This window comes from Mytilus edulis, chromosome 3, assembly GCF_963676685.1.
Source record: "Mytilus edulis chromosome 3, xbMytEdul2.2, whole genome shotgun sequence".
In the NCBI taxonomy this organism is placed as follows: domain Eukaryota; kingdom Metazoa; phylum Mollusca; class Bivalvia; order Mytilida; family Mytilidae; genus Mytilus; species Mytilus edulis.
The window spans coordinates 96,687,224-96,707,204 of record NC_092346.1 but is presented as its reverse complement, the minus strand read 5'-3'; the positions used below and the strand labels follow the sequence as shown (position 1 = coordinate 96,707,204).

The 19,981-nt window shown below is 31.5% G+C and overlaps 1 protein-coding gene across 3 annotated transcripts; it reads right to left on the bottom strand.

The window, feature by feature from the left end:
• Positions 1–1,080: 1,080 nt before the first annotated feature.
• On the bottom strand, positions 1,081–11,025 carry LOC139517891 (uncharacterized). Of its 3 annotated transcripts, none has more exons than XM_071309382.1 (13): positions 10,893–11,025; positions 10,232–10,350; positions 9,572–9,637; positions 8,214–8,363; positions 7,639–7,794; positions 7,118–7,324; positions 6,332–6,492; positions 5,958–6,075; positions 4,519–4,606; positions 3,406–3,597; positions 2,850–3,004; positions 1,820–1,937; positions 1,081–1,469 (listed from the first exon to the last, which is right to left on the bottom strand). In XM_071309382.1, exons 2-13 carry the CDS (start codon positions 10,298–10,300, stop codon positions 1,348–1,350), a joined length of 1,602 nt encoding a protein of 533 aa, XP_071165483.1. In that variant the 5' UTR covers positions 10,301–10,350; positions 10,893–11,025; the 3' UTR covers positions 1,081–1,347. The 3 variants fall into 3 exon arrangements, with proteins under 3 accessions (XP_071165483.1, XP_071165485.1, XP_071165484.1); XM_071309384.1 differs by having other exon boundaries at positions 3,406–3,594; positions 4,522–4,606; XM_071309383.1 differs by having other exon boundaries at positions 10,801–10,943.
• Positions 11,026–19,981: the final 8,956 nt, after the last annotated feature.

Below are 19,981 nucleotides of genomic sequence, written 5' to 3'. Positions count from 1 at the left end.
TATGGTTAATATGGAAGTTGTTGTCGTTTAAAAATGATATTTACACATTTTTACATATAATTCACGATTGTAGAAAAAGAAAAATTACACATAAAAAATAATGAGCTAGAAAAGATCAACATTGGAGAAATTGTCAATTGATTCTTTTTTTTTTTTATTTATTTGTCCTTTAATAGTATATAGCAACGTTTACTCTTTTTTATCTGTTAAACAAACGTAGTAGTTTTAAAAATACTAAAAATGATCATCAAAACTAGATATAACAAAGGCTTAATTTTAAGACTACTCCTTATAAAATATTTCGTATTTAAAGAAAATTAATGACGATTTTTACCATATTCTTTTATTCTTGGTCAAACCTATAGTATATATCCGGAGGACGTAAAAAAAAAGACAGAAAAAAATATCAGCGAAACAAAATCAACAAAGAGAGATCTTATGAATTATATTCTTGTTTTTATTTGACGGTACCGGTTGTCTTTGCATAGCATACTCTTAGATTCGGGTAAGTGTCATATGCTTTTAGCTCTAGTTGACTATTCTGAAACAAGTTCCTTCCTAGAAACATGTGAATATTATTGATAAGATATGAAAACTATCGGTTTTTGGTAGCGTATATATCAAGTAAAATAAATTATATATAAAACAAACTAAGTTCGTGAAAAAAGAAACTTAAGAATATAATATATGATGGACCTATTCTTAGACCTATAATGGTTTTCTTTTACAAATTGTGACTTGGATGGAGAGTACCTCAAAATGCTATTTACCGGATCTGTAATAACATTAGCAACACGACGGTTGCCACACGTGGAGCAGGATCTGCTTATCCTTCCGGAGCACCTGAGGTTACCCCCAGTTTTTGGTGGGGTTCGTGTTGCTTAGTCTTTAGTTTTACTATGTTGTGTCTTCTGTACTATTTCTTGTCTGTTTGTCTTTTTATTGTAAGCCGTGGCGTTGTCAGTTTATTTTCAATCTATGAGTTTGACTGTCCCTCTGGTATTTGTCTTTTATCTCATTGGCACTCAAACCACATCTTTTTATATCTATTCTGTACACATTCTCAACAATAAACACAGATTATATGTATTATAGATTTACACTTTATTAGTTTGAATCTGCCAACATATTTCCTTGAATGTTGTATTGTTAACTCCTGGTGTATAATATTACAAGCGATTTCGATTTTATACTCAACGTCGACTAAATTGATCAGACAAAATCCAGAATGAAATGCACTTTTACACAGCCATATTGTATATTCATGTAAGGGTTACTTTTCTGCAATCTCATTATAGGACGGATATTAAAAAGGTTGTTTTCTTATATTTTTTATTATTCAGCAACTCAATCTTCTGAAAGTGTCTCCTTTGAAATGATCGTAAACCACACGTCATCCCGCATCTTAAGCTCTACCGTGTTACATTTGATCAGTTGTAATCCTTTGTTGTTAAATGTCCAGTAGCTGCCTGAAAACATTGGATGGATTTGATTATCATGTAAAAAGTAAAATCACAAAAATACTGACCTCAGACCTTAATTTGAAGTTGATACGAAATATTTGTACAACAACAATACGACTTTATCGGGTGGTTTAGACCTGAGACATATTTTTAATAATCACATGACTTTTGCTGAAGACTAGATAAAGTTTGTTTATATTATTTTAAATGTCTTGCAAGCCATTTTCTGTTTGACAGTCCGTATTATAACATAGTGACCCTTACTGGCCAAGGTCAAGAAATTATTGTAACGTTTAAATTATAAATGCCTTCAAAAAATTATCACAATCATATCTTTAGGTTATAATTGCATTTACCTCTATAAAATAGGGACTCAAAAACCCTATTACCTTCCCCTTTTTCATCTCTCACTATAAAAAAACGTGGATCAGCTTGAACAATTTCTCTTTCGGATTTATTCCCCGTCCAATCCGTCTGAAAATTGGAAAAAAAAATATATACATATACAATATCCCATGCAGAGTTTTCGGTATTTTCTCCCATGCAGAGTTATCGGTCCTTTCTCTCTCTTAATTGAGAGAAAGGACCGATAACTCTGCATGAGAGATCGATACATATAATCATGTTTTAAAGTAAGCTTTCAACATTTTCCCCGGAATATCTGACATAGTGACATTTAAACAGAAAAGTATTTTCGTAAAATTTATAACATTTCGCACCCGGAGGTGGGCTTCAGTTGGACCCTTCTCTTGTCTCTTTATAAGCAACCGTCTCTTTTTTTGTTAATCCTTCCATGAAATTCAAGTTCAGGTACTCTGGTTGCAGTCAATATATATCTGTTCTGCTACTGTCATTATAATCGAGCTTATCCTCTCGAACAATACGGAATATCAATCTGTGGATTTGTCTGATAACATTGACTAAAACACTAAGCATGAATAACTTAATAATATATATATTCATTATTTATTATTTAAAAGAATGATTCAGTTCATAATTTCCTAACTAGTATGAATAAAACATATTCCAATATAGTCAGAAAAAATCACGTAAAGTTAATAAAAATCTTCATTGCAGTAAAAAAATCACCAGCATGCATGTATCAAAATTTAGAAAAATATCTATAAACCTTTCATTTAATATACTGTTGTTTCACCGAAGGTCAAGGAAAGCCTAAACTTACAAAATTATCATGATTTCTTTTTCTTTTTTTATTGCTGTCGTTTTTATTAAATTTCATATGTCTGTTTCCGATCATTTGATAATTTCACTTTTTTTTAATCTAAGATTTTCGTTAATTTGAATTGTATCATTCAATGTGAATAATTGATTCGGAACACTTGTAATATCAATACAGTGTCAGATGACAAATACAATATTACTCACATCAACTAGAGTAAGCTTTGTCGCTTTCGCTGCGAATATGAATTTTTTGGAGTCAACAATCTGAAAGACGCCAATGAAAACGGTATGTGGGTTTTTAACCTTTTTGTTTTCTTCTTTTCTGCATAATCCAGAGCACATGTTATATCGGATGAGATCTAAAATAAAAAGATAACGTTTGGTTATTTGTGCCGTTAGGCTGCTGTCTCATGAATATACTCCCCACTTCTCTTATACAAAGTTGATATCATCTCCCTACTTTTTACCATACAGTACTTGCTGTATTATTAGAGCAACAGTTTAATCACTAATACAAAGTTTTTTTTTTTATTTATAAGACGGCAAACGGAATGAACATAAACAAAAAAGAAATTTAAGATGCAAGAAGGGAAATAATAATTTTTGTACAATGCTTATTTTTTTTAAATTTTCATCTTAATAAGGGACAACCCTGATAGCGTTTGTAGGCTACTCGAGTTGGTTAATAGCAAACGTGATAATTTTCTAAGTACTACCCATTCAATAACTTTTTAGGAGAACGTGTGACTTTATTGCTTACTTTTGTTTCCATTCTCGAATCGTAACGTTGATAAGTTTAAGTTCTCTGATTTATCCACTGTAATATATTTATTTGATTGGGGATAGTAACGGATATAGCATTCAATTGGATGTTTCCATTTAACGTTAACTATTCTAAGAGTACTGGAATTTGTTGTTGTTTTTGCCGATACCTTTTCTGAACCATCACCAACTAAAAATAACATAAATATAAGAATACAAAATATATTTTCATACATTAATGATGTATTGTCTGCTGTACAATATTTTTAGTAAAAGAAACACAATGAACTGTTGATCACTGTTCGACACACATTGAGTACTATAGCATTACCGATAATGTGACGTTTTTGTTGTTGACTGACATGTTTATTGATATTTAAACACCGATATATTCTTTAAGATAAAATTTTCTATAGTTACTTTGGACTCTGAACATGAATCAAATATTTGCCACTGGATGCTACGCAAGATTCAATCTATAAAATCTATAGTCAAAGCCTTAGAAATACATAGATATATGTATCTTTGATTTTAAAGTTTATTTTGTTGCCTTCCGTTGGCGAATTGTATGAAATGCTTTACTTACAAATGCTAATCATGTGAAATACAGCAATGGGGAATATTTTATGTGTTTTCTTTTAAGGCTATGTAATAAGGTATTAACTAGTATTCATAATATTAAAGAAAGAAAAATCTGATCTTCTAAATAGTGTGATATGTTCGATACAGAGTTTGATTATTTCCCTGGACAGCCTTATATTATTTCCAGCTAGTGTTTCAGAATATACGGGGCTAGTTTTGATATCCGACGTAGTAGTACCTAGAATTAGTCCCGGTTGGAATAAGAGTTAGTTTTTCCAAAACACTTTAAAATTTAGTGTTTTCTGTCAAGTATACGTCAGATTATTTTGTCCCTTCAGTGTATGTTACTCAAGAATTCGATATTCTGTTTCGCTCTTTTAACAAAGGTTGTCCCCGGTTTTGTCTATAAATTCATGCTGCCAATTCATATCTGATTTAACTTTAACTCATTTAATAAAAACGTGTTTGCACATGCAATGAATGCTAAAATATAAACGTAAGAAATCTAAATACATATGAATGTACATACCACTAGTACTACCACGTGTATTAACCTTCACATACACTTTTATCTCTAGAAATTCTTTACTTCTGTTTTTTTCTTGTCTTTCAACAATCTAATAATATATCATTTCTATTATTGATATTTCAGTCTTAAGATATTGTTCTAACTGTTCACTATATATATGTCTTGTATGTTTTATTCTGCATCTATGATGGCTGTCTAATTAACTTATTTCTATATTTCTCCGTTTATTAATATTACAATCAGGTCTTTAGTTCACTCATTTGAATATTTCCAAGTTTTTTCAGGCCGGATTTCTTTAGAGCATACTATACGTATTGGTGTTGCTGCTTATTGAAAAATGGGCAGTTCAAGTGAATAATAGCTAGATTCTTATGATTAGTAACCAATGAGGGGGATATAAAACGTGTTTCGTTTAATAGGAACATATTCAAAGAATTGATTTTTTAAAAATTAAGTTAAAGGTAACAAAAAGGTTCCGAAGTGGAGACGACTTGACATGAAACATATATGGATGCCTTGTAAAATCAAACAGTGGACTAGTGTTTTTAGAAACTGGACACGTTTTAATAAAATGAATGATGATAGAGTAAATAAAAAAGTGTTTATATGGGGTAACACATGTAAAAAAGTAAAAATAAATTGGCATTTTAGAGTAAAAAATAAGTTTAAAGAACTTGATATGGAATATTGGTGCAATGGTGCTATTTTGAACAAGGATTTAGTTAAGAATATTGAAAATGTATGTTTTGCAAAATTTAAGGAAGAATGGTATGACAAGATTATGTCAGATGATAAAAATAAATTACGTACATATAGAATGTCGTTACGAGAATATTGATATTGAAAATAGATTATGTTTTAACTGTACTGATGACGTTGAAGATGAAAAACATATTTTGTTAAACTGTCCTGTATATTCAGATATCCGTATTGTTATTTTTAACCATGCTAGTATTGTTGATGAGAATTTTTTACATATGTCTGATAATGAGAAATTTAAATTTCTTTTTACAAATGAAAATATGGTATTTTATACTGCCAAAATCTGCTATGAAATTTTAATAAAGCGAAAATGTATTTTATATTCATGATAGTTGACTTAAGTGGTATTTGTATTATAATTTAAGAAAAGTTGTTTTATAGTCTCTCATAACTCTTTATAGAGTGGCTCTTGTTGTTAATTTGTGTTTTAAAAAAGCTGTATATTTTATATGTAACATTTACGAATATTTTATTCTCATAAACATACATAGTTACAGAGAAATTAGTATACAATCATAATACAATAACAGTGCATGCGTAAATAAATATGGAAAAAGACAGTTCATGAAACAAGTGGTGAGACTTTAATAAAGTATTTGTCTTGTCTTGTCTTGTCTTGTATTTATATTGTTATATATATTTCAAAGATTTATATCTGTTAATTGTAATTTACAAACCAAGCTGGTAAATTCTTCTGTGGATGGATACACTAAGTACTTTAACATTTCTAGGACTATCTCATGCGGATAAAATTTGACTGCTTGGTAGTCGATTCCTAATATTTTATCATAATGCCTTCAATGACACAAAAAAAGAAAGAATTAAAGTTCACATGTACATAAATAATGAATAAACTATAAACTATAAACAACAACACTGAATGTAACATTTATACTTGCAATGAATTTTCTTTGGTACACTTTGACAATTATTGATATTTCGTGTTCATTGAATCAATCTTATTATGTAAACTGCTTAATTTTCAGACTTTATCATTTCACAAAAATACTGACCAGATTTTCCTTGGAGACCAAAGTATAACACAACATACCTAAGATTTAGCTTTTGATAGTATTTGATATATTTGTCAGAGATTTCTATGATATGACCTTCATCGGTCGATACTAAGGTCAATCCACTAGGTTCACTATGGTCATCAGTTAACATGAACACTATAGGGGATTTCTTCACTCCTATATCAGGTGGCAAAATCTACAAAGAAATATTTATTTACACTAGAATATTCTAATTATCCTATCTTTGGTTTTTTTATTTGTTGATTTGTTTAATTTATGATGATAAACTATTTTGTACTTGTGCTACGAAATTGAGAATTCGAAGTACATTTAGTATGTATGAATATGAATGAAGTTGTACGGTAATGTTTTCGCGGTCTTTTTGATCTTTTAGATATCAATGTAGGCGTCCGATTGTGTCTTATTCTGGTTGTGTCATTTCGACGCATGACAATTGATGAATGCACAGCGAACAGGAGACATGTTGACTGAAATCCCCACCCAAATAGTTTTATTATCGATACTTAAAATATAGAGCGGCAAAACACACGTCTGATAGGGAAAAACAAGATTTTGTTTATATCAAATATTTTAAAAGGAGAAAAGACCTTTACTGAAAGAATGAACAATTTATATTCATGTAAACGGCCTATAAATTGAAATTTATATAACATGTAATATGATAAAGTCAAAATACAACAGTTAGGATGAAAACTGAGAGAAATATAGTGTGGCCCCTTTCTTACAGTCCGAAGTATATGCGTCTGTACAGAATGTATCTTAGTTTACTTCTAGTTAGCTACAACAGTAAATATTCTTACATCAATGCCAGTATCTGGACAGTCTTCTGTTTCAAGATCACCGTCAGCATTAACACTACATGTCTCATACTTGTATGTTATATTTCCATGTGTCATTGAATCATTTCTTTTGCTTTCTATTTCTTTTTCAAACTGTGTATGTGTTTTATTCCCTTTGATTAATGGTTGACTACTATCCAGTTCATCTTGTTCGACAAGTACTTCATGCTGCAATGAAAATGTCATATTGTTTTCATTCACAAACAACGATAAAATCCAAACTGACTGAGTATATTTCTCTCTTTGATTAAACATTATCCCTCTGTGAGGTCAATATCAGAAAAAGTTGTCACACGTGTGTGTGTGTGTGTGTGTGTGTGTGTGTGTGTGTGTGTGTGTGTGTGTGTTTGCATGTATTTATTTTCGAAGATAATTATTTTCGAAGTTATTTAAAGTCTATAAATGTACCTACAATATTGCTTAAACGAATTTTAAGTATGATTTATTGGTGTGACATTTCACAAGTCATTACATGTACTTACTCGGTGTGTTACTGATGATGTACAATCATCATGTTCTATTGGTGTGACATTTCTTCCATCTTCGTCTTCGCTACAATCGGTTTGAAGTTTATGTCGCCAATCATTGGATAAAACACCATTGACATTTCCATCTCCCGGTTTTCGTATGTCTTCTTTCTACAATAGCATGAACATTTTTATTATAAAAAAAGATGTGGTACGATTGCCAATGATACAACTCTCCACAAGACAAATGACACAGCAATTAAAAACTAGCCTTCTTAGTCAAAAAACGGGTGTTAGATTGTTCTAAGTCATATTAAATACAAAAAAAAAAAATGCTGTGAATGTAAATAAAATAGATTTAATTAGGAATTTCAGAAGAATATATTAAAAATACTATTTTTTGCTGTTCTTTGTCATGATTGATACGTCTAAGCTTTTATTCGATACAAAAATAGCCTTAAGCGTAATACTACTATGTAAAAAAAAACATCATGTTCTAGCCAATTTAAAAAAAACACCCATTTCTATTTCAAGAAGTAAGCATTTTAAACAAGCATTGTGAATTGTCAAAACTGTGTCTAAATAAATACCATATCCTTTGATGAGTTTGATTGGATTTCTGAAGTCTCTGATAAAGAGGATATAGATGTGCTTCCTTCATCCTCATTATCTGATGTGTCAAATAAACTGTCTTTACTGAAGAAGTCAAATGCTTCAAGGGAAATCTCTGAAGTGATCGTCTGTAAAAATATTTAGTGTTGGAATGACGCAGAAAACAAAATAATGAATGCTTTTTATTATATGTTATGTTTTAGTATTGGAATAACTTAGAACCAGAATCTAAGGTTGTCTTTTGATATGTAATTATTCAATATAAAATTGTTGTATACCATATTCAGGTTCATACAAATGTATACCAAATTATTTTTTCAACATAATTAGGTCCTTCTCATATATGATATATGCTAAGTGTCAACATTTCACTATAGTAAGAATAGTAAGGTCATTTCACAATAGTAAGGATATTTCACTATAGTAAGGATATTTCACAATAATAGTAAGGATATTTCACCATAGTAAGGATATTTCACTATAGTAAGAATAGTAAGGTCATTTCACAATAGTAAGGATATTTCACCATAGTAAGGATATTTCACCATAGTAAGAATATTTCACTATAGTAAGGATATTTCACTATAGTAAGGATATTTCACCATAGTAAGGATATTTCACAATAGTAAGGATATTTCACTATAGTAAGGATATTTCACAATAGTAAGGATATTTCACTATAGTAAGGATATTTCACAATAGTAAGGATATTTCACAATAGTAAGGATATTTCACTATAGTAAGGATATTTCACAATAATAGTAAGGATATTTCACCATAGTAAGGATATTTCACTATAGTAAGAATAGTAAGGTCATTTCACAATAGTAAGGATATTTCACCATAGTAAGGATATTTCACCATAGTAAGAATATTTCACTATAGTAAGGATATTTCACTATAGTAAGGATATTTCACCATAGTAAGGATATTTCAAATAATTAAAGAACGGTACCTTGTGATTTTGTCTTTTTTTTTTTATTTTTGTGTACCTATAAATAATTTTTTTTAGCTTTTTTCTTACGCTCACATTCTTTTATGTGGCTCACATTCTTGTGATTCAGTACACGTACTTGTCGTTATTGCCTGTAATTTGGATTTTCGTGTGTTCCTTTAGTTACATTAGGCTGTTAGTTTTGTCGTTTGAATTGTTTCTTAATTTTTTATAGCATGGCCGTTTATAACTTTACGCTATTGGTTTTGTTCATTGTTAAAGGCATTACATTGACCTATAGTTGCTTACAACTATATTGTTTTGACTTTGTTTTGGTGCCATACCGAATCTCCGTATCTTATATAGACATCTTTTTAAAATCGTAATGTTACGAACACTCACCGTTGATACTGAATGTGTTTGTCTTCCATCTCTCGGATATTCTAGGTTATCGTAGGGTGGAGGAAACTATATGAAGAAATGAAGAAAGCGTTCTTAAATTTTAAAATGTTTCAACTGAATTACAAAAATTAGGAAGATAAATATATTTAAAAATGATGCATGACAATAAGAACAGTATTATGTCATAATGTTGTTCTGATAACATTTTGTGGACATGGATAAAGTGGACTTATAATTGTTATACAGTTATGCATACTTATCTGAAGATCATAAATCCTGTCGATATTGATTTATTATAATTGCTATACTGTCATAACAACTTATCTCAAGACTGTAATTCCTGTCGTTTTTGTTTACTTATGATTTCAACTAAATCTGTTGAATGTGTACTAATAAATACTTGATTCTGTGAAAACCTGGGTATGGCATGTTCATTGTTAAAGGTCGTAGGATGAGCTGTAGTTGCTTTTTGTCTCTAGTTGATAGATGTCTATAATTAACGATCATAACGCGCGTCTGGCGTATAAAATTATAATCCTGGTACTTTTGATAACTATACCACATTATATTAAATGGAAATGGCAAATTATTCACAGAGTCTAGCATATTAGACATAGTGACCCCTGTAATATGGAGCAAATTAATTACAATATTCCTTACCGTATCTGTCCTGGTATACGGTGCTACTTTCTTGTCTGTTCGACCTCCAGTCGTTAACCGACAATCCATTGCGAATAACTTTGCTGTTTCAAATGAGAACTTTGTCCATCTAGCACTTCCTGTTATTATGATATAAAATATAAAATATGCAAATCTCACAAATATGATAATGTGGTACATGTATGATTGGCTTTGAACAACTCTACAAAATACAAACGAATATGTAAACAATTAAAAAGTCACCGTGAATACCTAATTGGAACAATTCATATTTTTAAACAATGTTCTAAAGAAGGAAGTATAAGTATGCAGTTTTATTTCATTTAGTTCATTTTGGAATCAACATCATTTCTTTGAGATATAAGAACATTTACAAGCGCCAACACTATTACTTAAGATTTATCCGAATTACTCTTAAACAACAAGAAAATACAGTTAATTGACACAATTGCCTATTTAAGTTTAAAGTCAAAATCATGTATTAATTATATAGTTTAAGTATCAAAATATATTTACGAAGCCCTAAATTTAATAGTTTTTTCGTTTAAATAAAAATGTTTTTCACGTACCTTAGTCTTTGTCAAAATTAAAGTGCGTAATGAAATATTGAAAGTGAATCTGCATATATAAAACTTATATTCCTATATGTTACTCAACTTACATAATCACACAAGGAAGACGACGGTTATTCCTGTGGATGGGCGGAATTAAATGTTTATTTATATATATATATCTGTGTCGTTGAAAACAAAAATAGGGAAGTGCTGTATATAGAGCGTGATAGAATTTAAACTGTCAATAACAACTTTTATATTCTCACGCCTGGTAAACCATCAAATCTTAACCAAATATTTAAGCTAGAAAAAAGTTAACTTGCACTTCCAGTTTAGTTTTTCTTGTATAAAATATATTTTTTTTACTGGTATTGATAGGGTACATGTACTCTTGCGACTGGGCATAAGAATATCACAACCGATACCAGATACTCTCAACCCGGCATACTTTTTAGTTAGCCCAATATCAGCTGTCATTTTGTCTTACATTCACTTAGCCTGCCGCAATTGCCTGCGGGGGAAATGATTCAGAAAAGCTTAAAAAGAAGTGGCAGTAATCGCTACCATAAAGCAACAGACATCAAAAAGTAGATATAAAAAATAGGTTGATGTAAACACCACCTCCCCTTTCAAACTAAAAAAAGACTGTTAAATTCTAGAACAATTTATCAATTATGAACTTTTGACGAGGCCCATATATAAACTATTGACTGAGTTTATATACATAACATATGATCAATGAAAACGGTATTGAATCGGTGCTACTATTTTTGGAAATGATATTGACGCTACGTTACTATTTTTTTTTACAGTTGTCAATTTCATTAACATCTGTATAAATATTTTGATCCATCCAGTGAGCTGATAAAAACTTATCCAATCATCTTCTGAGATCACCGGCAACCACACGTTGATTTTTTTTATATATACAATGGGTTCAGAAAGGGTGAAATTCCAGAAGAATTAGAATATATTTGGAAATCGTCCTGCGAGATATGAGAGTTAAATGAAAATCAATGCATATCAAAGCAAAAGATGTATTTGCACTATCCATAAGAATAAACTAATGAACTAATATTAATTTAAATATTCTGCCACATTCTGTATGTGCCTGTCTAAAGTCAGGGGGTTGTCGTTTGTTGCTGTATGTCGCATTTCGTCATTTCAGGACCTTTTATAGGTGAACTATAGTTGTTAATTTCAGTGGCATCCGGTCTCTTGTGGAGAGTTGTCTCATTGGCAACAATACCAGATCTTCTTTTTTATGTTTAAGACAAGGAAATTAACACAAATGTAGGTGGAATCTTCCAATTTTTTTTTACAATTATTGCACAAAAAAATGATTTGTCCACCTAGTCTACCAGTCAATACTTTTTCTTATAAATCAAACTGGTTATTATTTGGGTCAATGTCATTTTTCAAAAGAAAGAAAATGAACCCGGACTTAAAAAAAATAACTTCTTTTCCCAAAGAATAAGATTACATTTATTTGTGAGCTTGCAATTGTATAGTAAAAGAAAAGTTTAAAGATAATATTTGTGGTTATAACTAAATCTAATATATGAGGGTGGTAATGCCATTTACCGTCAGGCGTCAAACGGTCAATTTCGGCTACCGTTAGCGTCAAATTAGTTAAAATTTTACCGTGATTCGTCAAAATATCCTTATCGTGATTCGTCAGATGTCTCAAATAATTATCGTTACCGTCATTTTTGGAAAAATATTAACGTGATTCGTCAAATTCAGCTGATTTTTTTCGTGCCCAAACTAATAGACAACAGACAGGCTTATATGAGCTGCGTGAGCATACTAATAGACTGTCACAACATAAAGGCCAATATGAGTTGAGTGACGACACTAATAGACAATAGGCAGGCCGATATGAGTTTAGTACCCATAATAATATACAATATCTATGACATGCATATGAGTTAAGCGCCAACACTTATATACAGCAGAAAGTTCAATAAAAGTTGAGTTCCCACTGTAATAGATAACAACCAGGTCAATAGGAGTTTAGCGTCCAGACAAGTAGGCAAGATACAGGACAATATGAGTTAAGTGCACACAATAATAAGCAATGTGAGTTTATGGCCCACAATAATAGACGAAAGACAGGCAATTTTGAGCTTATTGCCCATACAAGTAGAAAAAAAGACAGGCCACTATTAGCTTCTGACCATACTTATAGGCAAAAGACAGGCCAATGTGAGTTTATTGCCAACAATAATAGACAATAGATAGGCCAATATAAGCTTATTGCCCATACAAGTAGAAAAAAGACAGACCAATATGAGCTTATTGCCAATACAAGTAGACAAAAGACAGGCCAATATGAGCTTATTGACCATATTAAAGTGCAGGAAAATTTGTACCGTTAATGTTATTAATAGGCAACAGAGGGTTAAGAGCCACACAAATAGACACCAATGCCCACAATTATAGGCAAATAATAGGCAAATAAGAGTTTAGTGTCCACATTTACTGACAATAGTAAGACAAATATTTCTTGAGTGCCCACACTTACAGACAATACTAGGCCAATATGAGTTTAGTACCCATACGTATAGGCAATACACAGGTCAATACGAGTGTAATGCCCACACTTCCAGACAATAAACAAACCAACATGGGTTTAGTGCCAACACTTATAGACAATTAACAGGCCATTACGAGTAAAGTGCCCACACTAAAAGACAATAGACAGTCCAAAATGAGTTTATCAACAACACTTATAGACAATAGACAGTCCAATATGAGTTAAGCGCCAACAATTATAGACATTGCTGCGTCTGTGATAAATTATACTTCGGAAATTTGGGGTTTCCATCGAGGAAATGATGTTGAAATTATCCATAACCGTTTTTGTCAATCTATTTTGAAACTGGGTTAAAGTACGCCAAATGAATTTTTATATGGCGAACTAGGGCGTTTGTCAATGAATGTAATTAGAAAACAAAAAAATGTTTAAAATACTGGTTAAAAATTGTAACTTATAAACCACTTATTGTGCATGATATGTATATACTGTTACTCAGAGATGCAAATAATAGTAACTAATTGGGTTTCTAATGTTCGTGACCTATTGTTTAGTATTGGTTTAAACTTTGTATGGTAACTGCAGTCTGGTATAAACATATCATTAGATGTAATAAAAACAGGATAAAAGATCAATATATTCAAAGCTGGTTTGCATCTATACAGGATTGTGGGAAACTTACTATGTACAAATCTATAAAATTAGATTTTTGTTTTGAAGATTACGTAAATCATAATTATAGTTCACATTTTTTCACAAAGCTACGTAGTGGTACTATGAAGTTAAATGTTGAGGTGGGGCGATATACAAATATACCAAGAAAACAGATTATGTACTTGCTGTAATTTGAAAAGTGTTGAAGATGAGTACCATTTTACTTTAGTGTGTCCTGTGTACAGATATTTACGGATGCAATTTTTACCAAACTATTACTGTTCGTGGTCAAATGTGACAAAACTTATGTATTTGTATCAAACAAATTCTAGATCTTTAGATGGAAAATTATGTAATTATTTGAAATCTGCCTGGCAGATTAGATCACATCAAATAAGTTGATCATTCGTCTATTGTAATATCTTATTATATTGTTCTCTGTTGTTTATTGTGTGTCACAATGGAAATATGTTTGTGTTGCTATAGCATGTAATTACTGCTTTATATATTGCCATATCGGGGCCTTTTATAGCTTACTATGTGATATGGGCTTTGCTCATTGTTGAAGGCCGTACGGTGACCTATATGTGTTAATTTCTGTGTTATGTTGGTCTCTTGTGGACAGTTGTCTCATTGGCAATCATACCAAATCTTCTTTTTCTATATTTGCAAATAAAGAATTCATTTAGTAACAAAAATATGGTTATATCTTAATCATGCAACAATCAAATAACCAATCTATAAGTTCCTCTTCAAAGTCAGTTGCCGGTAGTTCAGTGATTGTCGTTGGCTCATGTTTGTCATATTTGTTTTTCGTAAATTTGTTTAGTTATTATGAATTAGGCACTTAGTTTTTACAATTGAATTTTTATATTTTTCATGTAGGAGCCCTTTATAGCCAACTATACGTATTTTTCTCATTGTTGAAGTCCATACAGTTGCTTAGAATTGCTTTGAACTTGTGTGGATAGTTATTGTCTCATAGGCAGTCATACCACATCTCCTTGATTTATAGATAATGAAAGTGGAGATCAATTGTAGCAATGATCAAAAATATTTACATTCCACTACTAAAAATCTAACTGTTTAATACCTATTCTCTGTAACCAATTTCACTTTTTTGGCACCCGGAGGCGCCCTTCAACTGGCCCCTAAACAAATATATACTAAGAAAATCACCTTGAACTTCTCTGTTAACTCTCACGTGTGTTCTTTTGGCAAGAAAATTTAGTACACGGTGACAGAAAAAATATTTATTGGAAACTTCTTTAAACAAGTATATACATTCGAAGCGTAGTGGTCAGAAATTTTCATTCATCTTATAATGAGCAAGTAAAGGCCAATTTAACACGTTACCTTTTTTTGTTTTTGAATTTTGTCCTCGGCACCTCTTTGACAATTTACAACGGAGTTTGGGGTCAACTTGCCATTTGACAAAGAAATACTTTTTTCCAGGGGGACAACAACAATTGAATTGCATTCGTTCCCAATTTACAATTCTTAAGGAAAAAAGCATGCTGAAACTTTGGGTTAGGTGAATAAATTTTTTTACAGGTAGTATCAAGGTAGATTTAAATCTAACAATACCAACTGGTCAATTTAAATGTCCCTATTGTGTTGTCAATTTTAAAAACAGGTGAAGCTATAGGTAAAGTTTGACAGTAACACCTATAAGCAACTCACTGTAATTATAGGTATGAAGTTTTGTGAGTGAATTCTATAGATTGTTGTTATCGTTTAAAAAATGTGTGCATCCTGTAGTATCTGAACCTCAACGGTCGGGAGTGTTGACATGCATCACTTCGAATGAGCAAAGAGGTTGTTCTATTATTAATGTCAAATGAGATGATATAATAAATATACCCTAATACTGACGAATTTACAAAATAATGTATTCTTTCTGTTTGTCGTCATGAAACTCTTTTTTTGCTGCTCTTAAAAAAGCGAATTATATCGAATCGCAGTGAAATTTAATCACCTACTTCTGTGTAACAAAAGTTGATTGAATAAATAAACTCATCAAAGCTACCGGGATTACATTTTATAGTTACGCCAGACGCGCGTCTCGTTTACAAAAGACTCGTCAGCACGAATCAAATAAAAGTTAAAAAGGCCATATAAAGTACGAAGTTGAAGAGCATCGAGGACCAAAATTCCTAACAGTTTGCCAAACACAGCTAAGGTAATCTATTCCTGAGGTAGAAAAGCCTTAGTATTTTGAAAAAAGTTAATCTATAAATATGACCATATCAATGATAATTCATGTCAGCTCATTAATTAGACACATTCCTTTATGTCACAACGAGGCCTATATTTTGTCAATACCATACCGATGAGGTCCCAGCGTCATTTGTAATACATAAATATTGTGGCAGTATGAACAACAAGAGGAACATACTGTATTGAACAAATTGCTGTAAATCCTTATAAATAGTAGTAGTTTCCGGGTTTTTTCCTCGGGTAAATCATCCTCATTTGTTTTAAAATGTCCTGTTCCAAGTCAGGAATATGGCCATTGTTATATTATAGTTCGTTTCTGTGTGTGTTACATTTTAACGTTGTGTTTCTGTTGTGTCGTTTGTTTCCTCTTATTTGAGTGTAAATTCACATTACCATAACATGTATAAGACGTCGGACGGTACTTTGCTATCCCAAATTCATGAATTTAGTTTTAATGTTATATTTATTATTCTCATCGGATTTTGTCTATAAATGCTTAGTTCGTTTCTGTCTGTGTTACATTTAAATGTCGTGTCGGTTGTTCTCCTCTTATATTTAATGCGTTTCCATCAGTTTTAGTTTGTAACCTGGATTTGTTTTTTTTCTATCGATTTATGAGTTTCGAACAGCGGTATACTACTTTTGCCTTTATTCTACAGAAATTGGATTCGTCTTATTCATTGATTATATACCCCCTAAAAATTAGAAAATAAAAAAACCCATGCAAAACAAAGAAAGTCTATCTTTTACAGCCGCACAATGTTTAAGTTTACACAAGTTTTACGTTAATTATTACGACCATATATTGTAAATTACTAAAACACGCAATACACACCTGCATAATTGTATATTTATCTACCCACTGTATTTTGTTTTCCTGATAATAATACTTCCTTATAGTTTGATACAAAACAATAAATAACACATCGGGATAATTCTAGTATATAATTATCATTCATATCATTCTAGAAAGGTGTATTAGCAAAACTACAACTTGAGAACATTAATTAACAACAATATTCGTTTGACCAAATAGGTCAAATTTTTGAAATTTTCAATCCAGGTATATTTGACCGTTGCAGACGACGCAAAATTACAAGCTACATCCCTCAATTTGAGAATCGACTACCTGGTATTAGGGTATTTATACTTTTAAATTATTTAAGCTCCATCAGGGAATTTATATAAAAAAAAACCTATTATAGTGGGTCATCATATATTCAACTTGGGTGGCATTCAAGTTAATGAAATTTGTGTCAGATTAGAACAATGAACTAGACCTTTAGGAATGGATCTCATAATTTGATATGGAGCCATTGTATGCAACCCCTGACTGGTAACAAAAATAAACAAGCTTGAAAGGATACATGTCAAGCGGCAAAATGTATCACCAGAGATTACAAGTCAAGAGAGGACGGATACGTCTCAAAAATGCTTGCCAAACAGAAACTACAACAAGATCTCCAGACAGGAACGAACAAACGTTGAAGCCAAAATTAGTTTTTATGTAAAAAGTAGTTGAGGGGCTGATTCACGCTATTGAAACAGACGAGTTCCTCAAAAAAAGCATGTCCGAAGAGCACCATAACTGCCGAGAAATTCACAGAATACCACGCAACAATTATTGTGGAAAAGCAAGTGAAGAATAACTCTGACGTCAACATTAACTTTGAGTGTATTGACATTCCACCAAGTAAAGCACCGTACAATATTCAAACTCATCCTTTGTAAGATAGTGATCGCATCAAATCAGCTAGACGACACTATTGTGCACGCATCAAACGTAGAGAGCTTCAAATCTAGATGTTCTCACGCCCCGCCAATAAATCGGTGGCGCTCTCTCAAAGCCAGCATCGATATCGACAATATATTCACATGTCATACAGATACAGTCTGTTACAGACTCTGCTGTTGTAACTTTGTAAGCAAAGATTGAGTCGGGAGTCCAGTCTGCGTCATTAACCATTAGCCCGATGCCCCAGACTAGTATTAAAATTTCAGCTCGAACTAGTAAATTTCAATTATCGCTAGCCCTACCGGACTTACGGATTAATAAGAAATATAACGTCCTTTCTATGTTATTTGAACATATTTGAAGTTTTGATTGACAAGTAATGCAGAAAAGATCGTCAACTTAATGCGTACGAACGTAAAGAAGTCTGAACTATCGAGATCGATAATTAAACATTTAATTATTCTGAGAAAGTGACACAGAAACGTAAACAAGTCGCAATATTTCGATCTGTCTTGTAACCAGTAGAAAGTGGACCAATACAGACACATTACATTTTCTTATAATAAAAGCAGTTGTTTGTAAAACGAAAAGACTATCAAGTTTCCCCCCAATTAATTATATATCTTTATTGTTCTAACAATGTTTTAGTTTTACTTCACATAATCAATAAAGTTATAAAAATAGATTTATAAGTATCTTAAGAACATCGTGTTGGTACACTTCGATGTATTTGGTAATAAGAAGGACCGGAGACCAAGTGTCATCAGACGATTCATACCCACCGCGTTTACTAATTTCCGATTATTCAAAACTTTGTAAATCTGGATAAAGTCCAGTATCTATCCAAAAGATGTCAGATAATTCCGATTAATACTTTTTTAATGGTGGTTAAGGTGAAATGGTAAGAAAGGCTGACATTATTTAGGAGAACTATTTTGTCTAGCGATTGCTGATCATTGGTGTGTGAAAAGTCCAGAACCATGTCAAAACGGATCTATTTGTTTATTACATAGATAAAAGCGAAAGCTTGAATGAATATGAGAAATATAACAAAGTGAAAGCTCAAAATACCATTAGGAAGATACCATTTAATAACAATAAACATATGAACGGGTCAAAATCTTTTATTCTGTGAATAAAGTATGTAAACTGGTTCCCGGTTGATTACTACACATGAATGATAATACCATCAGATTCCAGTCTAAATGTAAAATAGTAAATACGAAACCAAGCGGTAGACGGAGACATGTAATGGAAAGTAAATACGAACCAAGCGCGGTAGGCAGAGAAATTTAATGGAAGTTCAGGTCAGCAGTATCGGAAACATGCCGCTTAAAGCGTCATTTTCCAAAAATGGGTTCTCTCCGCTTTTGTGAAACGTATCATTTAATATTTGTAACTTTTTCGGAATACCCCTTGACTATCGATTCGATTAGTCTACATATTATGTGACAATCTGGCCGATCGACAGTGATACAGGTCACACTGTGTAAAGCAATACGAAATGCGTGTACTAATGGGACAGAGTAATTGCTGAACAAGGTGTGTTTACATACATATTCCTTTCTTTTTATATATATTTTTATTTATGTTCAGTATTAAAGCTCCATCTACATAACTGTTACTGTTAGCTGTAATAGTGGCAAGTAATAAATTATGGTTATCATACCGGCTTTGCTGCGGATGACAATATCTTTGATACGGAAAGTTTCCTTTAGCAATTGTTCTTATTTGATTCAAATACTAAACATTTTCCCAAATTGGATTCCGAGTGTATTGTACATATATCAATTATGACTACAAACACGGGATGGATCCATCCAATTTAGCCATTTAAAAGAGGGTTCCTAGTCCAGGAGAAATGGTGGTATTGGTTTTCATTTAAATAAAATATTACATTGAAATATAAATATGAATTATACTGTAAACCATTTTCTTCAGATCTTTATATATAATTTATCGTCAATAATTTAAACTGACATATGTTTATTTTAATATGTTGTTATTAACTCTTTGATTCGTTTGCCAATCAAAGGATTTCTAAATGC

Coding starts and splice junctions, on each gene's coding strand:
- LOC139517891 (XM_071309382.1), bottom strand. CDS start 10,300: ATGGATTGTCGGTTAACGACTGGAGGTCGAACAGACAAGAAAGTAGCA. Junction 9,638..10,231: donor CGTATACCAGGACAGATACG/GTAAGGAATATT, acceptor TTCTTCATATAG/TTTCCTCCACCCTACGATAA. Junction 7,795..8,213: donor CAAACTCATCAAAGGATATG/GTATTTATTTAG, acceptor ATGCTATTGTAG/AAAGAAGACATACGAAAACC.